The following is a 21,809-nucleotide window of genomic DNA, read 5'->3' as shown; positions in this document are numbered from 1 at the left end:
AACATAAACCAAAGGTTGGAGGTGGTCATTTCTTAATGCGCAGTAATAAACTCGGCACTCTAAAGCACCCGAGAGCGTTTTTTTCGATGCCAACCTAACCAGAGTGACGGGAGCGGCACAATTCAGAAAAAGTGCTCAGCTCGCCGAGAAAATGCGATTTAAGCAATAAAATTAAAAATGCTTATAAAACATAAACCAAACGTTGGAGGTGGTCATTTCTTCATGCGCAGCGATAAACTCGGCACTCTAAAGCACCCGAGAGCGTTTTTTTCGATGCCAACCTAACCAGAGTGACGGGAGCGGCACAATTCAGAAAAAGTGCTCAGCTCGCCGAGAAAATGCGATTTAAGCAATAAAATTAAAAATGCTTATAAAACATAAACCAAACGTTGGAGGTGGTCAGTTCTTCATGCGCAGTGAATAACTCGGCACTCTAAAGCACCCGAGAGCGTTTTTTTCGATGCCAACCTAACCAGAGTGACGGGAGCGGCACAATTCAGAAAAAGCGCTCAGCTCGCCGAGAAAATGCGATTTAAGCAATAAAATTAAAAATGCTTATAAAACATAAACCAAACGTTGGAGGTGGTCATTTCTTCATGCGCAGTGAATAACTCGGCACTCTAAAGCACCCGAGAGCGTTTTTTTCGATGCCAACCTAACCAGAGTGACGGGAGCGGCACAATTCAGAAAAAGTGCTCAGCTCGCCGAGAAAATGCGATTTAAGCAATAAAATTAAAAATGCTTATAAAACATAAACCAAACGTTGGAGGTGGTCATTTCTTCATGCGCAGTGATAAACTCGGCACTCTAAAGCACCCGAGAGCGTTTTTTTCGATGCCAACCTAACCAGAGTGACGGGAGCGGCACAATTCAGAAAAAGCGCTCAGCTCGCCGAGAAAATGCGATTTAAGCAACAAAATTAAAAATGCTTATAAAACATAAACCAAACGTTGGAGGTGGTCATTTCTTCATGCGCAGTGATAAACTCGGCACTCTAAAGCACCCGAGAGCGTTTTTTTCGATGCCAACCTAACCAGAGTGACGGGAGCGGCACAATTCAGAAAAAGTGCTCAGCTCGCCGAGAAAATGCGATTTAAGCAATAAAATTAAAAATGCTTATAAAACATAAACCAAACGTTGGAGGTGGTCATTTCTTCATGCGCAGTGAATAACTCGGCACTCTAAAGCACCCGAGAGCGTTTTTTTCGATGCCAACCTAACCAGAGTGACGGGAGCGGCACAATTCAGAAAAAGTGCTCAGCTCGCCGAGAAAATGCGATTTAAGCAATAAAATTAAAAATGCTTATAAAACATAAACCAAACGTTGGAGGTGGTCATTTCTTAATGCGCAGTAATAAACTCCGCACTCTAAAGCACCCGAGAGCGTTTTTTTCGATGCCAACCTAACCAGAGTGACGGGAGCGGCACAATTCAGAAAAAGTGCTCAGCTCGCCGAGAAAATGCGATTTAAGCAATAAAATTAAAAATGCTTATAAAACATAAACCAAACGTTGGAGGTGGTCATTTCTTCATGCGCAGTGAATAACTCGGCACTCTAAAGCACCCGAGAGCGTTTTTTTTCGATGCCAACCTAACCAGAGTGACGGGAGCGGCACAATTCAGAAAAAGTGCTCAGCTCGCCGAGAAAATGCGATTTAAGCAATAAAATTAAAAATGCTTATAAAACATAAACCAAACGTTGGAGGTGGTCATTTCTTAATGCGCAGTAATAAACTCCGCACTCTAAAGCACCCGAGAGCGTTTTTTTCGATGCCAACCTAACCAGAGTGACGGGAGCGGCACAATTCAGAAAAAGTGCTCAGCTCGCCGAGAAAATGCGATTTAAGCAATAAAATTAAAAATGCTTATTAAACATAAACCAAACGTTGGAGGTGGTCATTTCTTCATGCGCAGTGAATAACTCGGCACTCTAAAGCACCCGAGAGCGTTTTTTTCGATGCCAACCTAACCAGAGTGACGGGAGCGGCACAATTCAGAAAAAGTGCTCAGCTCGCCGAGAAAATGCGATTTAAGCAATAAAATTAAAAATGCTTATAAAACATAAACCAAACGTTGGAGGTGGTCATTTCTTAATGCGCAGTAATAAACTCCGCACTCTAAAGCACCCGAGAGCGTTTTTTTCGATGCCAACCTAACCAGAGTGACGGGAGCGGCACAATTCAGAAAAAGTGCTCAGCTCGCCGAGAAAATGCGATTTAAGCAATAAAATTAAAAATGCTTATTAAACATAAACCAAACGTTGGAGGTGGTCATTTCTTCATGCGCAGTGAATAACTCGGCACTCTAAAGCACCCGAGAGCGTTTTTTTCGATGCCAACCTAACCAGAGTGACCGGAGCGGCACAATTCAGAAAAAGCGCTCAGCTCGCCGAGAAAATGCGATTTAAGCAATAAAATTAAAAATGCTTATAAAACATAAACCAAACGTTGGAGGTGGTCATTTCTTCATGCGCAGTGAATAACTCGGCACTCTAAAGCACCCGAGAGCGTTTTTTTCGATGCCAACCTAACCAGAGTGACGGGAGCGGCACAATTCAGAAAAAGTGCTCAGCTCGCCGAGAAAATGCGATTTAACCAATAAAATTAAAAATGCTTATAAAACATAAACCAAACGTTGGAGGTGGTCATTTCTTCATGCGCAGTGAATAACTCGGCACTCTAAAGCACCCGAGAGCGTTTTTTTCGATGCCAACCTAACCAGAGTGACGGGAGCGGCACAATTCAGAAAAAGTGCTCAGCTCGCCGAGAAAATGCGATTTAAGCAATAAAATTAAAAATGCTTATAAAACATAAACCAAACGTTGGAGGTGGTCATTTCTTCATGCGCAGTGAATAACTCGGCACTGTAAAGCACCCGAGAGCGTTTTGTTCGATGCCAACCTAACCAGAGTGACGGGAGCGGCACAATTCAGAAAAAGTGCAGCTCGCCGAGAAAATGCGATTTAAGCAATAAAATTAAAAATGCTTATAAAACATAAACCAAACGTTGGAGGTGGTCATTTCTTCATGCGCAGTGATAAACTCGGCACTCTAAAGCACCCGAGAGCGTTTTTTTCGATGCCAACCTAACCAGAGTGACGGGAGCGGCACAATTCAGAAAAAGTGCTCAGCTCGCCGAGAAAATGCGATTTAAGCAATAAAATTAAAAATGCTTATAAAACATAAACCAAACGTTGGAGGTGGTCATTTCTTCATGCGCAGTGATAAACTCGGCACTCTTAAGCACCCGAGAGCGTTTTTTTCGATGCCAACCTAACCAGAGTGACGGGAGCGGCACAATTCAGAAAAAGTGCTCAGCTCGCCGAGAAAATGCGATTTAAGCAATAAAATTAAAAATGCTTATTAAACATAAACCAAACGTTGGAGGTGGTCATTTCTCCATGCGCAGTGATAAACTCGGCACTCTAAAGCACCCGAGAGCGTTTTTTTCGATGCCAACCTAACCAGAGTGACGGGAGCGGCACAATTCAGAAAAAGTGCTCAGCTCGCCGAGAAAATGCGATTTAAGCAATAAAATTAAAAATGCTTATAAAACATAAACCAAACGTTGGAGGTGGTCATTTCTTCATGCGCAGTGAATAACTCGGCACTCTAAAGCACCCGAGAGCGTTTTTTTCGATGCCAACCTAACCAGAGTGACGGGAGCGGCACAATTCAGAAAAAGTGCTCAGCTCGCCGAGAAAATGCGATTTAAGCAATAAAATTAAAAATGCTTATAAAACATAAACCAAACGTTGGAGGTGGTCATTTCTTCATGCGCAGTGATAAACTCGGCACTCTAAAGCACCCGAGAGCGTTTTTTTCGATGCCAACCTAACCAGAGTGACGGGAGCGGCACAATTCAGAAAAAGCGCTCAGCTCGCCGAGAAAATGCGATTTAAGCAATAAAATTAAAAATGCTTATTGTAACTCCTCCAGGTACCAACAGACACAAGTGGCTTTCTCAACTGATGAATTTATTGAATCCAGCTTGTTCAGACTCATAAACACACCGTGAAAACTAAAAGCACAAAACAAACAATTAGCTCAAAAGAAAGACATTTAACACATAAAACGATTCTGACAAATACAACATACAAACAATACCTCGTTGGCTGAGTACCGAGAGAGGAATTAGTTTCAGTCGTCTTCTTCTTCTTATTGTTTCTTATCTTTCTTAACAACTTAGCTTTGTGACCACGCTTCAGTCACGCATCTTTCGATCTCTCGAGAGATCGCTTCTTCCGAGGAAATTAACCTCTACTTCTTCTTACAAAGCTCACTTACACTATAGCGCCCTCTGGTGGCACTCAACGGTAATAATAATGAAAATACACAGAAAATGAAAAGAAACGAAATATAGCAGTAACACTCCCACCAATCTCACAACTCTTGCTGTGGGATTCCTATGAATTACATTCAGGCTGACAAACTGAACATGAAAATACACACAAGCCCTTAGTCAGCTTCTAGCAAAACAATAACTTTATGAATAGGTCGTTCTAATGAGACTGTTTTAGTCACAAGTTTACTGTGTTTGTCATGTGTCCTTTCACTAACCAAAAGTCGAACCTTTCTCACTTTGTTGTCGGTTCCTGGATAGACATCAGTGACTTTGGCTAGCTTCCATTCATTACGTGGTGCCATGTCCTCTTTTAGAAGCACTACATCATTTACCTTCAGATTCCTTCTGTGTGCAGTCCACTTCTGTCTTTGTAATGGTTGTCTTGGAATCTCGTGTTTCTTGTTTCTGAAGATCCTCTTTAAGATGTTTCTTGATTTCCTTTTCCTCTTCAGGAGGCTTTTTGACTTCAGTTTCATTTTTAAGTTCTCTGTGTGTCTTTTTGAGAGCTTCTTTGGAAGTTCTCCTGAAGAACAGCACCTTTTAAGGAGGTGTTTTGCCTTCTTTCTCATCTTTGGTAACTTTCTTTGCTTCTGGGACTTCTTTATGGATTTTGAAAAATCTTTTTAAAGACGTTCTCTTGTCTTTGACTTCGGAACCACCTTCAAGTGGTTTCTTAGTTTCTTGAAGGACCACTGAAGACATGTTTGCTTCTTTGATGGGTTTCTCAACTTCTTTGAGACGTTCCCTTTTGAGAGCTTTGTCGACATCTTCCCGAGGACGCCTCTTGTCTTCTTTGCCTTCCTTCGGTGGTTTCTCTTGCGCTTCTTTGATGGTTCTTATTTTTCTGGGAAGCTTCTCGCTGGTTGGTTTTTCAGCTTCTTCAAGCTTTTGTTCTTTAGGAGGTTTGCTAAGGACACCCTTGTCCTCTTTTACTTTCAACTCATCCTTAGTCACTTCTTTGACCGACTTCTCTTCTTTCTTTGGTTTCCTGACTTCCTTCTCGTGGCTTGGAAGTTCTTTGAGTTTCTTTGGAGGTTTCTTGGCTTCCTTAGGAGGTACTTTGACCTCCTTGTCTTGTTTCTGCGGCTTTGTGACTTCCTTTGAAGTTACTTTGACCTCTGTGTCTTCTTTCTTGACTTCTTTCTGAGGTTTTTTCACTTCATTTTCTTTCCCTAAAGGTTCTGGTTTGGCTTTCACCTTGGGAACTTTTTCTTTTGTCACGTTGACGTGTTCTTTTTTGAGAACTGGCGCTGTTTGCTTTTTGGTGACTCTCAGGAACCTGAAAGGTTTCTTGGAAACATCCGCTTTCGGTGCAGGTTTTTCTTTTGGAGTCTTCTTGACTTCTTTGACCACTTTGGAAGTGTCGATTGTATCTTCTCTGGTGGTCACCTTGACAACTTTTGAGAGCTTCTCCGGTTCTTTTTTGGACGGTTTCATAACGTCTTTGGAGGGTTCCTTTGGTTTTTGCTTGGAAGGCTTCTCAGGTTCCCTGGAAATGACATCTTCAGGTTTTTCCTCCTTGGGAGGTTTCTTCTCCTCTTTCATCTCAGAAGGTTTACTTTCATCTTCTTGAGAAGGTTTCTGGATGTCTTTGTCTTCTCTTGGTTTCAGAAACTTTCTCTCTTTTCTCAGGGGTGTCTTGATGACTTTGTCTTCTCCCAAAGATTCGTCAACTTGTTTTTTCTGAGGGATCTCCAACACTTCCTTGGGAGGTTTCCTTTTTTCCTGGTCCTCAGAGGGTTTCGGCTCCTCATGGACCTTCTGGGATGGTTTCATGAGGTCTTTTTGGAGTCTGGTTGGTTTCAGGTGCGCTGTCTTTTTCCTGAGAGACCTTTTGATATCTTTCTCCTCTTCAGGTTCTTCATGTGGCACAGGGTTGCCATCAAGGGCTCTTTCAGAGAAGTCTCCTTCAAGTGCTTTGATAACGTTCGAAGGGGTGACGTCCTTTACTGTTGTCCTATTGACATAGTGGACCTTGTTCTGAAGCTTTAGAGAGGGCTTAAGCTCTGGGATGACCTTCTTGACAATAATACGATGACTAATACCAATCGCATCTCCATAGTTCAGGCAGGGATTGGTTTGTCCAACTATACTCCAACCAAGATCAGTGCGCTGAGCGTATGGCTCACCTTCCTTGCCTGACACAATCTCTCTTGGAAGAAGAGCTTGTGAGCAGTTGTATCCGATCAACAATCCTACCTCGCAATCTTGCAAAGGTGCGATTTCTGGTTGAAGGTGTTCTAAATGTGGCCAAGCTTTAGCTGTCTCATTAGTTGGAATGTGAGCTTTGTTGGCTGGAATGAATTCTCGTGTGTATGTAGGAGGTAAAGTGATTTCTTTGCTTGAGTTAAGACCACGAACTTTAAGATCTTGCAGTCTGTTAGACTGAACAACTGTAGTCTGGGAAGACATGGTAGACAGTTCTAGTTTAACCGGTTCTTGGTTTGTATCTAGCAACTTTGCAACTTCACTGAGAACAAAGGTTGTATCGCTTTGCGAATCCAGTAAGGCATATACAAGAACTTCTTTGTGTTTTGTAGAAGATGAAAGCCACACAGGAATGATTGCAGCAGTCAGTGTGTTATTTTCTTTACTCGCTACTCGGTTAGTTGTAGCCATGGCTGTAACTTGTTCTTGAGCTCGGTCGCTTTGACTTGATCTTTCGTTACTTGGATTTGGCTTAGCTAGTGGTTGCTTTTGTTCTTCTTTGTCCTTAACTCTATCTTCATGAAGACAGGTAGGATGCCCTTTACTGCACCTTTCACAAATATTGCGGTTGGTACAGCTCTTTGAAAGATGGCCTGGTTTGAGACAACCAAAACATAGCCTTTCCGACTTAATGTAGCTGATTCTGTCTGACACAGCCTTTTCAAGAAAACTTCTGCATTTGTGTAAACTGTGCTTGGGTTTCTTGCAGAACACACATACCAGTTGTGTTTTTTCTTGTGAAGTCGTCATCAGTGTTTTAACTCCAATTTCTTTCTGTTTGGTAAATTTCAGTTTGTCTGATTTGTTAAACTCACATTGTTTTAGTGACTGTAAAGATGTAACAGGATTACAAGCAATCTTGGCTTCTCTCGTTAAAAACTCAACAAACTGGCTGAAAGTGGGAAACTGATTTGTTTGTTCTTCAATTTCAACAACCTTGCGGTTCCAACTAGCAGCAAGCCAGTCTGGAAGTTTGGAAAGAATCTTTCGGTTCTCATTGCAGTCATTCAAGATCTCTAATGACTTAATGTGAGCTGTTGCAGCTTCACAACTGCGCAAGAAATCTGCAAAGTCCCTTAGTTCGAAACTGTCTCTTGAGGTCATTTTGGGCCATGCATGCAGTTTGTCTCTAAAAGCTTTTGCTATTGTGAATGGATTTCCATATCTTTCATCCAGAATCTTCCATGCAGCAGCATGTGCGGATTCAGTTCCAAGCAGGAAGTATCCTTCAATTGCTCTCTTAGCCGGTCCACTCACATATCTTCGAAGGTAGAATATCTTCTCCTTAGTTGTACTAGGTTCATCTTGTTTTTTCTTTTTCAATTACTTCTCTGGTTCTTCTATATCAAACAAATTTGTTTTAGGTTCATTTACCTGACATGTTTCGGCGGAATCTTCCGCCTTCATCAGAGTGTCACTGATGTGTTTGTGACGCGTCTTTATCAGCTGATGGATGAAGGCGTGGCTGGTAAAGACGCGTCACAAACACATCAGTGACACTCTGATGAAGGCGGAAGATTCCGCCGAAACATGTCAGGTAAATGAACCTAAAACAAATTTGTTTGATATAGAAGAACCAGAGAAGTAATATCTTCTCCTTGTTAGGGATATTCTTTTGGTCTATCAGTGTTTGGAATGACAGTTTCCAGTCACTGTAACTTAAGGGATCCCCAGAAAACACAGTAGGTTCCGGAACAGGGATACGACTAGTACTTAGTGCACTTGCTAGCACTTTAACTAAATCTGATGTACCATCACCTTTAGGAGTGCCTGCAGCTTGGGGTGAGACTTGTTCAAGCAGAGATGGAAAGCTTACATGTTCAACGTCTCTAATTTCTGTATTAATCTTTGTTACATCGACCCTTTGCACTTCTGCTACACTCATTTGGTCATAAACCTGCATCCTTGCTTGTGCTGCCTTGAGATCTTTGACCTTTTCCAGGTGCTGTACCTTTCTTTTCTTTTCATCAAGTGTTCTCTGCAGAGCTGCATACTCTTCTTCTTGTTGAGCCTTAAACTTTGCTTCATCTGCTTCTCTCTGCATTCTTAGGCTAATTTCTTCAGCCTCTCTTTCTAAGCGCTTTCTAATTTCTTCAGCCTCTCTTTCTAAGCACTTTTGTCTAATTAGTGTTTCTTGTTCCACTGCTCTTTTCCTGACTTCAACTTCTAGTCTTTCTATCTCTTGCTGTTCCATTTGTTGTTCTTCTAATATTTTTAGAACAGCTTGACTCGCTGCTGCTTCTGCGGCAGCTTCTTGATGTTTTACAGAGGATCTATGTGAATGCTCAGATGAGTTCTTAGTTATGTTGAAGGAGCTTGACTTACTGCTCGTAGTTTGAAAGAGGGAGCCTGCTTCCGGCCAATCTTGTTCCTCTCTTCCTTCCAATCGGCAAGTTGCTTTATTCACAAGGAAACCTGAGATCTCCACACACAGATCTGCTCTGCGACGTGTCTCTTGATCCGGTGGGGTGAGCTTGCGTAACTCATCATAAACCTTTGTGACATCTGCACAAAGACCTCTAATATCACCAGTTATATCTTCAAGAATGTCTTTATTTGAGGGTCCTGGTTGAGAGAGGGGTACTTTGGATGCCTTTGCATGTGTTCTCCACTTTTCGTAGTTGTAGTTAAATCTTTGCTGGAGTCCTTTAATCTTCTCATCCTGCATTTCTCTTCCCTTTTCTGTGAGTGTTTTCACTCTCTGACTTCTTCTAAGTTGTACTGAGTCTTGCTGCTCACTAGGATCAGTACCTTGGGTTTCTTCAGACTGACTTTGGGGTTCTGTACTAATTAATGGTGTATTTGGATCAGTCATTTTAACGTCTGTCACTTGTCACTAAACAGCAAAAATGTTTATGTAAACTAAAAGTCACCCCTAGACAGTCGACATTTGAAATATAAAGGCAGAATAAAATAAAAATGTAATACTGAATCTTTATACAGTAATGTGAAAGTAACTTAACCCTTTCAACTTAAATATACCAAAAACGTATTCAAATAAGAGTTATTCACATTTAAACTGTTCACATGAAACACATTTCTCATTCTTGGCACAAATAGGCCAGTGTAAAACAAATGTAGCCTACTGATGCTTAAACTTAAGTGCTTTAGACCTTACAATGTGGCTTAATAAACAAAATTAGGAATAGCAAAACGTTACTTTAAATCACAGTTTGATTAATCAACCTTAAACTTGCGTTTTGTTTTCCTTTTTTCAGACAAACTCTTAACTTATGAATGTCCGCATTTCTTATGGCCTTATCTTAAAGTGTTGGTCTTCAAATCCCGCTTTGGTCTCGTGCGCGCGCCCGCTCCGTGCACGTGCCGATCACGCTGTGGCAAGACTGCTGCTCATCTGATCATGCCGCCTCGCCTCCACTCGCGCAGATCAGTCGAGTTTTCACTGTAACTCCTCCAGGTACCAACAGACACAAGTGGCTTTCTCAACTGATGAATTTATTGAATCCAGCTTGTTCAGACTCATAAACACACCGTGAAAACTAAAAGCACAAAACAAACAATTAGCTCAAAAGAAAGACATTTAACACATAAAACGATTCTGACAAATACAACATACAAACAATACCTCGTTGGCTGAGTACCGAGAGAGGAATTAGTTTCAGTCGTCTTCTTCTTCTTATTGTTTCTTATCTTTCTTAACAACTTAGCTTTGTGACCACGCTTCAGTCACGCATCTTTCGATCTCTCGAGAGATCGCTTCTTCCGAGGAAATTAACCTCTACTTCTTCTTACAAAGCTCACTTACACTATAGCGCCCTCTGGTGGCACTCAACGGTAATAATAATGAAAATACACAGAAAATGAAAAGAAACGAAATATAGCAGTAACACTTATAAAACATAAACCAAACGTTGGAGGTGGTCATTTCTTCATGCGCAGTGATAAACTCGGCACTCTAAAGCACCCGAGAGCCTTTTTTTCGATGCCAACCTAACCAGAGTGACGGGAGCGGCACAATTCAGAAAAAGTGCTCAGCTCGCCGAGAAAATGCGATTTAAGCAATAAAATTAAAAATGCTTATAAAACATAAACCAAACGTTGGAGGTGGTCATTTCTTCATGCGCAGTGAATAACTCGGCACTCTAAAGCACCCGAGAGCGTTTTTTTCGATGCCAACCTAACCAGAGTGACGGGAGCGGCACAATTCAGAAAAAGCGCTCAGCTCGCCGAGAAAATGCGATTTAAGCAATAAAATTAAAAATGCTTATAAAACATAAACCAAACGTTGGAGGTGGTCATTTCTTCATGCGCAGTGATAAACTCGGCACTCTAAAGCACCCGAGAGCGTTTTTTTCGATGCCAACCTAACCAGAGTGACGGGAGCGGCACAATTCAGAAAAAGTGCTCAGCTCGACGAGAAAATGCGATTTAAGCAATAAAATTAAAAATGCTTATAAAACATAAACCAAACGTTGGAGGTGGTCATTTCTTCATGCGCAGTGAATAACTCGGCACTCTAAAGCACCCGAGAGCGTTTTTTTCGATGCCAACCTAACCAGAGTGACGGGAGCGGCACAATTCAGAAAAAGTGCTCAGCTCGCCGAGAAAATGCGATTTAAGCAATAAAATTAAAAATGCTTATAAAACATAAACCAAACGTTGGAGGTGGTCATTTCTTAATGCGCAGTAATAAACTCGGCACTCTAAAGCACCCGAGAGCGTTTTTTTCGATGCCAACCTAACCAGAGTGACGGGAGCGGCACAATTCAGAAAAAGTGCTCAGCTCGCCGAGAAAATGCGATTTAAGCAATAAAATTAAAAATGCTTATAAAACATAAACCAAACGTTGGAGGTGGTCATTTCTTCATGCGCAGTGATAAACTCGGCACTCTAAAGCACCCGAGAGCGTTTTTTTCGATGCCAACCTAACCAGAGTGACGGGAGCGGCACAATTCAGAAAAAGTGCTCAGCTCGCCGAGAAAATGCGATTTAAGCAATAAAATTAAAAATGCTTATAAAACATAAACCAAACGTCGGAGGTGGTCATTTCTTCATGCGCAGTGAATAACTCGGCACTCTAAAGCACCCGAGAGCGTTTTTTTCGATGCCAACCTAACCAGAGTGACGGGAGCGGCACAATTCAGAAGAAGTGCTCAGCTCGCCGAGAAAATGCGATTTAAGCAATAAAATTAAAAATGCTTATAAAACATAAACCAAACGTTGGAGGTGGTCATTTCTTAATGCGCAGTAATAAACTCGGCACTCTAAAGCACCCGAGAGCGTTTTTTTCGATGCCAACCTAACCAGAGTGACGGGAGCGGCACAATTCAGAAAAAGTGCTCAGCTCGCCGAGAAAATGCGATTTAAGCAATAAAATTAAAAATGCTTATAAAAAATAAACCAAACGTTGGAGGTGGTCATTTCTTCATGCGCAGTGATAAACTCGGCACTCTAAAGCACCCGAGAGCGTTTTTTTCGATGCCAACCTAACCAGAGTTACGGGAGCGGCACAATTCAGAAAAAGTGCTCAGCTCGCCGAGAAAATGCGATTTAAGCAATAAAATTAAAAATGCTTATAAAACATAAACCAAACGTTGGAGGTGGTCATTTCTTCATGCGCAGTGATAAACTCGGCACTCTAAAGCACCCGAGAGCGTTTTTTTCGATGCCAACCTAACCAGAGTGACGGGAGCGGCACAATTCAGAAAAAGCGCTCAGCTCGCCGAGAAAATGCGATTTAAGCAATAAAATTAAAAATGCTTATAAAACATAAATCAAACGTTGGAGGTGGTCATTTCTTCATGCGCAGTGATAAACTCGGCACTCTAAAGCACCCGAGAGCGTTTTTTTCGATGCCAACCTAACCAGAGTGACGGGAGCGGCACAATTCAGAAAAAGTGCTCAGCTCGCCGAGAAAATGCGATTTAAGCAATAAAATTAAAAATGCTTATAAAACATAAACCAAACGTTGGAGGTGGTCATTTCTTCATGCGCAGTGATAAACTCGGCACTCTAAAGCACCCGAGAGCGTTTTTTTCGATGCCAACCTAACCAGAGTTACGGGAGCGGCACAATTCAGAAAAAGTGCTCAGCTCGCCGAGAAAATGCGATTTAAGCAATAAAATTAAAAATGCTTATAAAACATAAACCAAACGTTGGAGGTGGTCATTTCTTCATGCGCAGTGATAAACTCGGCACTCTAAAGCACCCGAGAGCGTTTTTTTCGATGCCAACCTAACCAGAGTGACGGGAGCGGCACAATTCAGAAAAAGCGCTCAGCTCGCCGAGAAAATGCGATTTAAGCAATAAAATTAAAAATGCTTATAAAACATAAACCAAACGTTGGAGGTGGTCATTTCTTCATGCGCAGTGAATAACTCGGCACTCTAAAGCACCCGAGAGCGTTTTTTTCGATGCCAACCTAACCAGAGTGACGGGAGCGGCACAATTCAGAAAAAGTGCTCAGCTCGCCGAGAAAATGCGATTTAAGCAATAAAATTAAAAATGCTTATAAAACATAAACCAAACGTTGGAGGTTGTCATTTTCTCATGCGCAGTGATAAACTCGGCACTCTAAAGCACCCGAGAGCGTTTTTTTCGATGCAAACCTAACCAGAGTGACGGGAGCGGCACAATTCAGAAAAAGCGCTCAGCTCGCCGAGAAAATGCGATTTAAGCAATAAAATTAAAAATGCTTATAAAACATAAACCAAACGTTGGAGGTGGTCATTTCTTCATGCGCAGTGATAAACTCGGAACTCTAAAGCACCCGAGAGCGTTTTTTTCGATGCCAACCTAACCAGAGTGACGGGAGCGGCACAATTCAGAAAAAGCGCTCAGCTCGCCGAGAAAATGCGATTTAAGCAATAAAATTAAAAATGCTTATAAAACATAAACCAAACGTTGGAGGTGGTCATTTCTTCATGCGCAGTGATTAACTCGGCACTCTAAAGCACCCGAGAGCGTTTTTTTTCGATGGCAACCTAACCAGAGTGACGGGAGCGGCACAATTCAGAAAAGGTGCTCAGCTCGCCGAGAAAATGCGATTTAAGCAATAAAATTAAAAATGCTTATAAAACATAAACCAAACGTTGGAGGTGGTCATTTCTTCATGCGCAGTGAATAACTCGGCACTCTAAAGCACCCGAGAGCGTTTTTTTCGATGCCAACCTAACCAGAGTGACGGGAGCGGCACAATTCAGAAAAAGTGCTCAGCTCGCCGAGAAAATGCGATTTAAGCAATAAAATTAAAAATGCTTATAAAACATAAACCAAACGTTGGAGGTGGTCATTTCTTAATGCGCAGTAATAAACTCGGCACTCTAAAGCACCCGAGAGCGTTTTTTTCGATGCCAACCTAACCAGAGTGACGGGAGCGGCACAATTCAGAAAAAGTGCTCAGCTCGCCGAGAAAATGCGATTTAAGCAATAAAATTAAAAATGCTTATAAAACATAAACCAAACGTTGGAGGTGGTCATTTCTTCATGCGCAGTGATAAACTCGGCACTCTAAAGCACCCGAGAGCGTTTTTTTCGATGCCAACCTAACCAGAGTTACGGGAGCGGCACAATTCAGAAAAAGCGCTCAGCTCGCCGAGAAAATGCGATTTAAGCAATAAAATTAAAAATGCTTATAAAACATAAACCAAACGTTGGAGGTGGTCATTTCTTCATGCGCAGTGATAAACTCGGCACTCTAAAGCACCCGAGAGCGTTTTTTTCGATGCCAACCTAACCAGCGTGACGGGAGCGGCACAATTCAGAAAAAGTGCTCAGCTCGCCGAGAAAATGCGATTTAAGCAATCAAATTAAAAATGCTTATAAAACATAAACCAAACGTTGGAGGTGGTCATTTCTTAATGCGCAGTGATAAACTCGGCACTCTAAAGCACCCGAGAGCGTTTTTTTCGATGCCAACCTAACCAGAGTGACGGGAGCGGCACAATTCAGAAAAAGTGCTCAGCTCGCCGGGAAAATGCGATTTAAGCAATAAAATTAAAAATGCTTATAAAACATAAACCAAACGTTGGAGGTGGTCATTTCTTCATGCGCAGTGAATAACTCGGGACTCTAAAGCACCCGAGAGCGTTTTTTTCGATGCCAACCTAACAAGAGTGACGGGAGCGGCACAATTCAGAAAAAGTGCTCAGCTCGCCGAGAAAATGCGGTTTAAGCAATAAAATTAAAAATGCTTATAAAACATAAACCAAACGTTAATTGGAGGTGGTCATTTCTTCATGCGCAGTGATAAACTCGGTACTCTAAAGCACCCGAGAGCGTTTTTTTCGATGCCAACCTAACCAGAGTGACGGGAGCGGCACAATTCAGAAAAAGCGCTCAGCTCGCCGAGAAAATGCGATTTAAGCAATAAAATTAAAAATGCTTATAAAACATAAACCAAACGTTGGAGGTGGTCATTTCTTCATGCGCAGTAATAAACTCGGCACTCTAAAGCACCCGAGAGCGTTTTTTTCGATGCCAACCTAACCAGAGTGACGGGAGCGGCACAATTCAGAAAAAGTGCTCAGCTCGCCGAGAAAATGCGATTTAAGCAATAAAATTAAAAATGCTCATAAAACATAAACCAAACGTTGGAGGTGGTCATTTCTTCATGCGCAGTGAATAACTCGGCAATCTAAAGCACCCGAGAGCGTTTTTTTCGATGCCAACCTAACCAGAGTGACGGGAGCGGCACAATTCAGAAAAAGTGCTCAGCTCGCCGAGAAAATGCGATTTAAGCAATAAAATTAAAAATGCTTATAAAACATAAACCAAACGTCAGAGGTGGTCATTTCTTCATGCGCAGTGATAAACTCGGCACTCTAAAGCACCGAGAGCGTTTTTTTCGATGCCAACCTAACCAGAGTGACGGGAGCGGCACAATTCAGAAAAAGCGCGCTCAGCTCGCCGAGAAAATGCGATTTAAGCAATAAAATTAAAAATGCTTATAAAACATAAACCAAACGTTGGAGGTGGTCATTTCTTCATGCGCAGTGATAAACTCGGCACTCTAAAGCACCCGAGAGCGTTTTTTTCGATGCCAACCTAACCAGAGTGACGGGAGCGGCACAATTCAGAAAAAGTGCTCAGCTCGCCGAGAAAATGCGATTTAAGCAATAAAATTAAAAATGCTTATAAAACATAAACCAAACGTTGGAGGTGGTCATTTCTTCATGCGCAGTGAATAACTCGGCACTCTAAAGCACCCGAGAGCGTTTTTTTCGATGCCAACCTAACCAGAGTGACGGGAGCGGCACAATTCAGAAAAAGCGCTCATCTCGCCGAGAAAATGCGATTTAAGCAATAAAATTAAAAATGCTTATAAAACATAAACCAAACGTTGGAGGTGGTCATTTCTTCATGCGCAGTGATAAACTCGGCACTCTAAAGCACCCAAGAGCGTTTTTTTCGATGCCAACCTAACCAGAGTGACGGGAGCGGCACAATTCAGAAAAAGTGCTCAGCTCGCCGAGAAAATTCGATTTAAGCAATAAAATTAAAAATGCTTATAAAACATAAACCAAACGTTGGAGGTGGTCATTTCTTAATGCGCAGTAATAAACTCGGCACTCTAAAGCACCCGAGAGCGTTTTTTTCGATGCCAACCTAACCAGAGTGACGGGAGCGGCACAATTCAGAAAAAGTGCTCAGCTCGCCGAGAAAATGCGATTTAAGCAATAAAATTAAAAATGCTTATAAAACATAAACCAAACGTTGGAGGTGGTCATTTCTTCATGCGCAGTGATAAACTCGGCACTCTAAAGCACCCGAGAGCGTTTTTTTCGATGCCAACCTAACCAGAGTGACGGGAGCGGCACAATTCAGAAAAAGTGCTCAGCTCGCCGAGAAAATGCGATTTAAGCAATAAAATTAAAAATGCTTATAAAACATAAACCAAACGTTGGAGGTGGTCATTTCTTCATGCGCAGTGAATAACTCGGCACTCTAAAGCACCCGAGAGCGTTTTTTTCGATGCCAACCTAACCAGAGTGACGGGAGCGGCACAATTCAGAAAAAGTGCTCAGCTCGCCGAGAAAATGCGATTTAAGCAATAAAATTAAAAATGCTTATAAAACATAAACCAAACGTTGGCGGTGGTCATTTCTTCATGCGCAGTGATAAACTCGGCACTCTAAAGCACCCGAGAGCGTTTTTTTCGATGCCAACCTAACCAGAGTGACGGGAGCGGCACAATTCAGAAAAAGCGCTCAGCTCGCCGAGAAAATGCGATTTAAGCAATAAAATTAAAAATGCTTATAAAACATAAACCAAACGTTGGAGGTGGTCATTTCTTCATGCGCAGTGATAAACTCGGCACTCTAAAGCACCGGAGAGCGTTTTTTTCGATGCCAACCTAACCAGAGTGACGGGAGCGGCACAATTCAGAAAAAGTGCTCAGCTCGCCGAGGAAATGCGATTTAAGCAATAAAATTAAAAATGCTTATAAAACATAAACCAAACGTTGGAGGTGGTCATTTCTTCATGCGCAGTGATAAACTCGGCACTCTAAAGCACCCGAGAGCGTTTTTTTCGATGCCAACCTAACCAGAGTGACGGGAGCGGCACAATTCAGAAAAAGTGCTCAGCTCGCCGAGAAAATGCGATTTAAGCAATAAAATTAAAAATGCTTATAAAACATAAACCAAACGTTGGAGGTGGTCATTTCTTCATGCGCAGTGATAAACTCGGCACTCTAAAGCACCCGAGAGCGTTTTTTTCGATGCCAACCTAACCAGAGTGACGGGAGCGGCACAATTCAGAAAAAGTGCTCAGCTCGCCGAGAAAATGCGATTCAAGCAATAAAATTAAAAATGCTTATTAAACATAAACCAAACGTTGGAGGTGGTCATTTCTTCATGCGCAGTGATAAACTCGGCACTCTAAAGCACCCAAGAGCGTTTTTTTCGATGCCAACCTAACCAGAGTGACGGGAGCGGCACAATTCAGAAAAAGCGCTCAGCTCGCCGAGAAAATGCAATTTAAGCAATAAAATTAAAAATGCTTATAAAACATAAACCAAACGTTGGAGGTGGTCATTTCTTCATGCGCAGTGATAAACTCGGCACTCTAAAGCACCCGAGAGCGTTTTTTTCGATGCCAACCTAACCAGAGTGACGGGAGCGGCACAATTCAGAAAAAGTGCTCAGCTCGCCGAGAAAATGCGATTTAAGCAATAAAATTAAAAATGCTTATAAAACATAAACCAAACGTTGGAGGTGGTCATTTCTTCATGCGCAGTGAATAACTCGGCACTCTAAAGCACCCGAGAGCGTTTTTTTCGATGCCAACCTAACCAGAGTGACGGGAGCGGCACAATTCAGAAAAAGTGCTCAGCTCGCCGAGAAAATGCGATTTAAGCAATAAAATTAAAAATGCTTATAAAACATAAACCAAACGTTGGAGGTGGTCATTTCTTAATGCGCAGTAATAAACTCGGCACTCTAAAGCACCCGAGAGCGTTTTTTTCGATGCCAACCTAACCAGAGTGACCGGAGCGGCACAATTCAGAAAAAGTGCTCAGCTCGCCGAGAAAATGCGATTCAAGCAATAAAATTAAAAATGCTTATAAAACATAAACCAAACGTTGGAGGTGGTCATTTCTTCATGCGCAGTGATAAACTCGGCACTCTAAAGCACCCGAGAGCGTTTTTTTCGATGCCAACCTAACCAGAGTGACGGGAGCGGCACAATTCAGAAAAAGTGCTCAGCTCGCCGAGAAAATGCGATTTAAGCAATAAAATTAAAAATGCTTATAAAACATAAACCAAACGTTGGAGGTGGTCATTTCTTCATGCGCAGTGATAAACTCGGCACTCTAAAGCACCCGAGAGCGTTTTTTTCGATGCCAACCTAACCAGAGTGACGGGAGCGGCACAATTCAGAAAAAGTGCTCAGCTCGCCGAGAAAATGCGATTTAAGCAATAAAATTAAAAATGCTTATAAAACATAAACCAAACGTTGGAGGTGGTCATTTCTTCATGCGCAGTGAATAACTCGGCAATCTAAAGCACCCGAGAGCGTTTTTTTCGATGCCAACCTAACCAGAGTGACGGGAGCGGCACAATTCAGAAAAAGTGCTCAGCTCGCTGAGAAAATGCGATTTAAGCAATAAAATTAAAAATGCTTATAAAACATAAACCAAACGTTGGAGGTGGTCATTTCTTCATGCGCAGTGATAAACTCGGCACTCTAAAGCACCCGAGAGCGTTTTTTTCGATGCCAACCTAACCAGAGTGACGGGAGCGGCACAATTCAGAAAAAGCGCTCAGCTCGCCGAGAAAATGCGATTTAAGCAATAAAATTAAAAATGCTTATAAAACATAAACCAAACGTTGGAGGTGGTCATTTCTTCATGCGCAGTGATAAACTCGGCACTCTAAAGCACCCGAGAGCGTTTTTTTTCGATGCCAACCTAACCAGAGTGACGGGAGCGGCACAATTCAGAAAAAGCGCTCAGCTCGCCGAGAAAATGCGATTTAAGCAATAAAATTAAAAATGCTTATAAAACATAAACCAAACGTTGGAGGTGGTCATTTCTTCATGCGCAGTGATAAACTCGGCACTCTAAAGCACCCGAGAGCGTTTTTTTCGATGCCAACCTAACCAGAGTGACGGGAGCGGCACAATTCAGAAAAAGCGCTCAGCTCGCCGAGAAAATGCGATTTAAGCAATAAAATTAAAAATGCTTATAAAACATAAACCAAACGTTGGAGGTGGTCATTTCTTCGTGCGCAGTGAATAACTCGGCACTCTAAAGCACCCGAGAGCGTTTTTTTCGATGCCAACCTAACCAGAGTGACGGGAGCGGCACAATTCAGAAAAAGTGCTCAGCTCGCCGAGAAAATGCGATTTAAGCAATAAAATTAAAAATGCTTATAAAACATAAACCAAACGTTGGAGGTGGTCATTTCTTCATGCGCAGTGATAAACTCGGCACTCTAAAGCACCCGAGAGCGTTTTTTTCGATGCCAACCTAACCAGAGTGACGGGAGCGGCACAATTCAGAAAAAGCGCTCAGCTCGCCGAGAAAATGCGATTTAAGCAATAAAATTAAAAATGCTTATAAAACATAAACCAAACGTTGGAGGTGGTCATTTCTTCATGCGCAGTGAATAACTCGGCACTCTAAAGCACCCGAGAGCGTTTTTTTCTATGCCAACCTAACCAGAGTGACGGGAGCGGCACAATTCAGAAAAAGTGCTCAGCTCGCCGAGAAAATGCGATTTAAGCAATAAAATTAAAAATGCTTATAAAACATAAACCAAACGTTGGAGGTGGTCATTTCTTAATGCGCAGTAATAAACTCGGCACTCTAAAGCATCCGAGAGCGTTTTTTTCGATGCCAACCTAACCAGAGTGACGGGAGCGGCACAATTCAGAAAAAGTGCTCAGCTCGCCGAGAAAATGCGATTCAAGCAATAAAATTAAAAATGCTTATAAAACATAAACCAAACGTTGGAGGTGGTCATTTCTTCATGCGCAGTGATAAACTCGGCACTCTAAAGCACCCGAGAGCGTTTTTTTCGATGCCAACCTAACCAGAGTGACGGGAGCGGCACAATTCAGAAAAAGTGCTCAGCTCGCCGAGAAAATGCGATTTAAGCAATAAAATTAAAAATGCTTATAAAACATAAACCAAACGTTGGAGGTGGTCATTTCTTCATGCGCAGTGATAAACTCGGCACTCTAAAGCACCCGAGAGCGTTTTTTTCGATGCCAACCTAACCAGAGTGACGGGAGCGGCACAATTCAGAAAAAGTGCTAAGCTCGCCGAGAAAATGCGATTTAAGCAATAAAATTAAAAATGCTTATAAAACATAAACCAAACGTTGGAGGTGGTCATTTCTTCATGCGCAGTGATAAACTCGGCACTCTAAAGCACCCGAGAGCGTTTTTTTCGATGCCAACCTAACCAGAGTGACGGGAGCGGCACAATTCAGAAAAAGCGCTCAGCTCGCCGAGAAAATGCGATTTAAGCAATAAAATTAAAAATGCTTATAAAACATAAACCAAACGTTGGAGGTGGTCATTTCTTCATGCGCAGTGATAAACTCGGCACTCTAAAGCACCCGAGAGCGTTTTTTTTCGATGCCAACCTAACCAGAGTGACGGGAGCGGCACAATTCAGAAAAAGTGCTCAGCTCGCCGAGGAAATGCGATTTAAGCAATAAAATTAAAAATGCTTATAAAACATAAACCAAACGTTGGAGGTTTCTTCATGCGCAGTGATAAACTCGGCACTCTAAAGCACCCGAGAGCGTTTTTTTCGATGCCAACCTAACCAGAGTGACGGGAGCGGCACAATTCAGAAAAAGTGCTCAGCTCGCCGGGAAAATGCGATTTAAGCAATAAAATTAAAAATGCTTATAAAACATAAACCAAACGTTGGAGGTGGTCATTTCTTCATGCGCAGTGAATAACTCGGCACTCTAAAGCACCCGAGAGCGTTTTTTTCGATGCCAACCTAACCAGAGTGACGGGAGCGGCACAATTCAGAAAAAGTGCTCAGCTCGCCGAGAAAATGCGATTTAAGCAATAAAATTAAAAATGCTTATAAAACATAAACCAAACGTTAATTGGAGGTGGTCATTTCTTCATGCGCAGTGATAAACTCGGTACTCTAAATCACCCGAGAGCGTTTTTTTCGATGCCAACCTAACCAGAGTGACGGGAGCGGCACAATTCAGAAAAAGCGCTCAGCTCGCCGAGAAAATGCGATTTAAGCAATAAAATTAAAAATGCTTATAAAACATAAACCAAACGTTGGAGGTGGTCATATCTTCATGCGCAGTGATAAACTCGGCACTCTAAAGCACCCGAGAGCGTTTTTTTCGATGCCAACCTAACCAGAGTGATGGGAGCGGCACAATTCAGAAAAAGCGCTCAGCTCGCCGAGAAAATGCGATTTAAGCAATAAAACTAAAAATGCTTATAAAACATAAACCAAACGTTGGAGGTGGTCATTTCTTCATGCGCAGTGATAAACTCGGCACTCTAAAGCACCCGAGAGCGTTTTTTTCGATGCCAACCTAACCAGAGTGACGGGAGCGGCACAATTCAGAAAAAGCGCTCATCTCGCCGAGAAAATGCGATTTAAGCAATAAAATTAAAAATGCTTATAAAACATAAACCAAACGTTGGAGGTGGTCATTTCTTCATGCGCAGTGATAAACTCGGCACTCTAAAGCACCCAAGAGCGTTTTTTTCGATGCCAACCTAACCAGAGTGACGGGAGCGGCACAATTCAGAAAAAGTGCTCAGCTCGCCGAGAAAATTCGATTTAAGCAATAAAATTA

At 42.2% G+C, this 21,809-nt stretch overlaps 1 protein-coding gene across 1 annotated transcript; it reads right to left on the bottom strand.

The window, feature by feature from the left end:
• Positions 1–3,955: 3,955 nt before the first annotated feature.
• On the bottom strand, positions 3,956–10,415 carry LOC133148328 (triadin-like). Its single transcript, XM_061271430.1, has 3 exons — positions 10,139–10,415; positions 8,130–10,052; positions 3,956–6,301 (listed from the first exon to the last, which is right to left on the bottom strand). The coding sequence occupies exons 2-3, from the start codon at positions 9,365–9,367 to the stop codon at positions 4,885–4,887; spliced, it is 2,655 nt and encodes an 884-aa protein (XP_061127414.1). The 5' UTR covers positions 9,368–10,052; positions 10,139–10,415; the 3' UTR covers positions 3,956–4,884.
• Positions 10,416–21,809: the final 11,394 nt, after the last annotated feature.

The sequence above is a fragment of the Syngnathus typhle genome, unplaced genomic scaffold (genome assembly GCF_033458585.1).
Source record: "Syngnathus typhle isolate RoL2023-S1 ecotype Sweden unplaced genomic scaffold, RoL_Styp_1.0 HiC_scaffold_74, whole genome shotgun sequence".
NCBI classification, from domain to species: domain Eukaryota; kingdom Metazoa; phylum Chordata; class Actinopteri; order Syngnathiformes; family Syngnathidae; genus Syngnathus; species Syngnathus typhle.
This window is presented reverse-complemented; position numbering and strand designations above follow the sequence as displayed.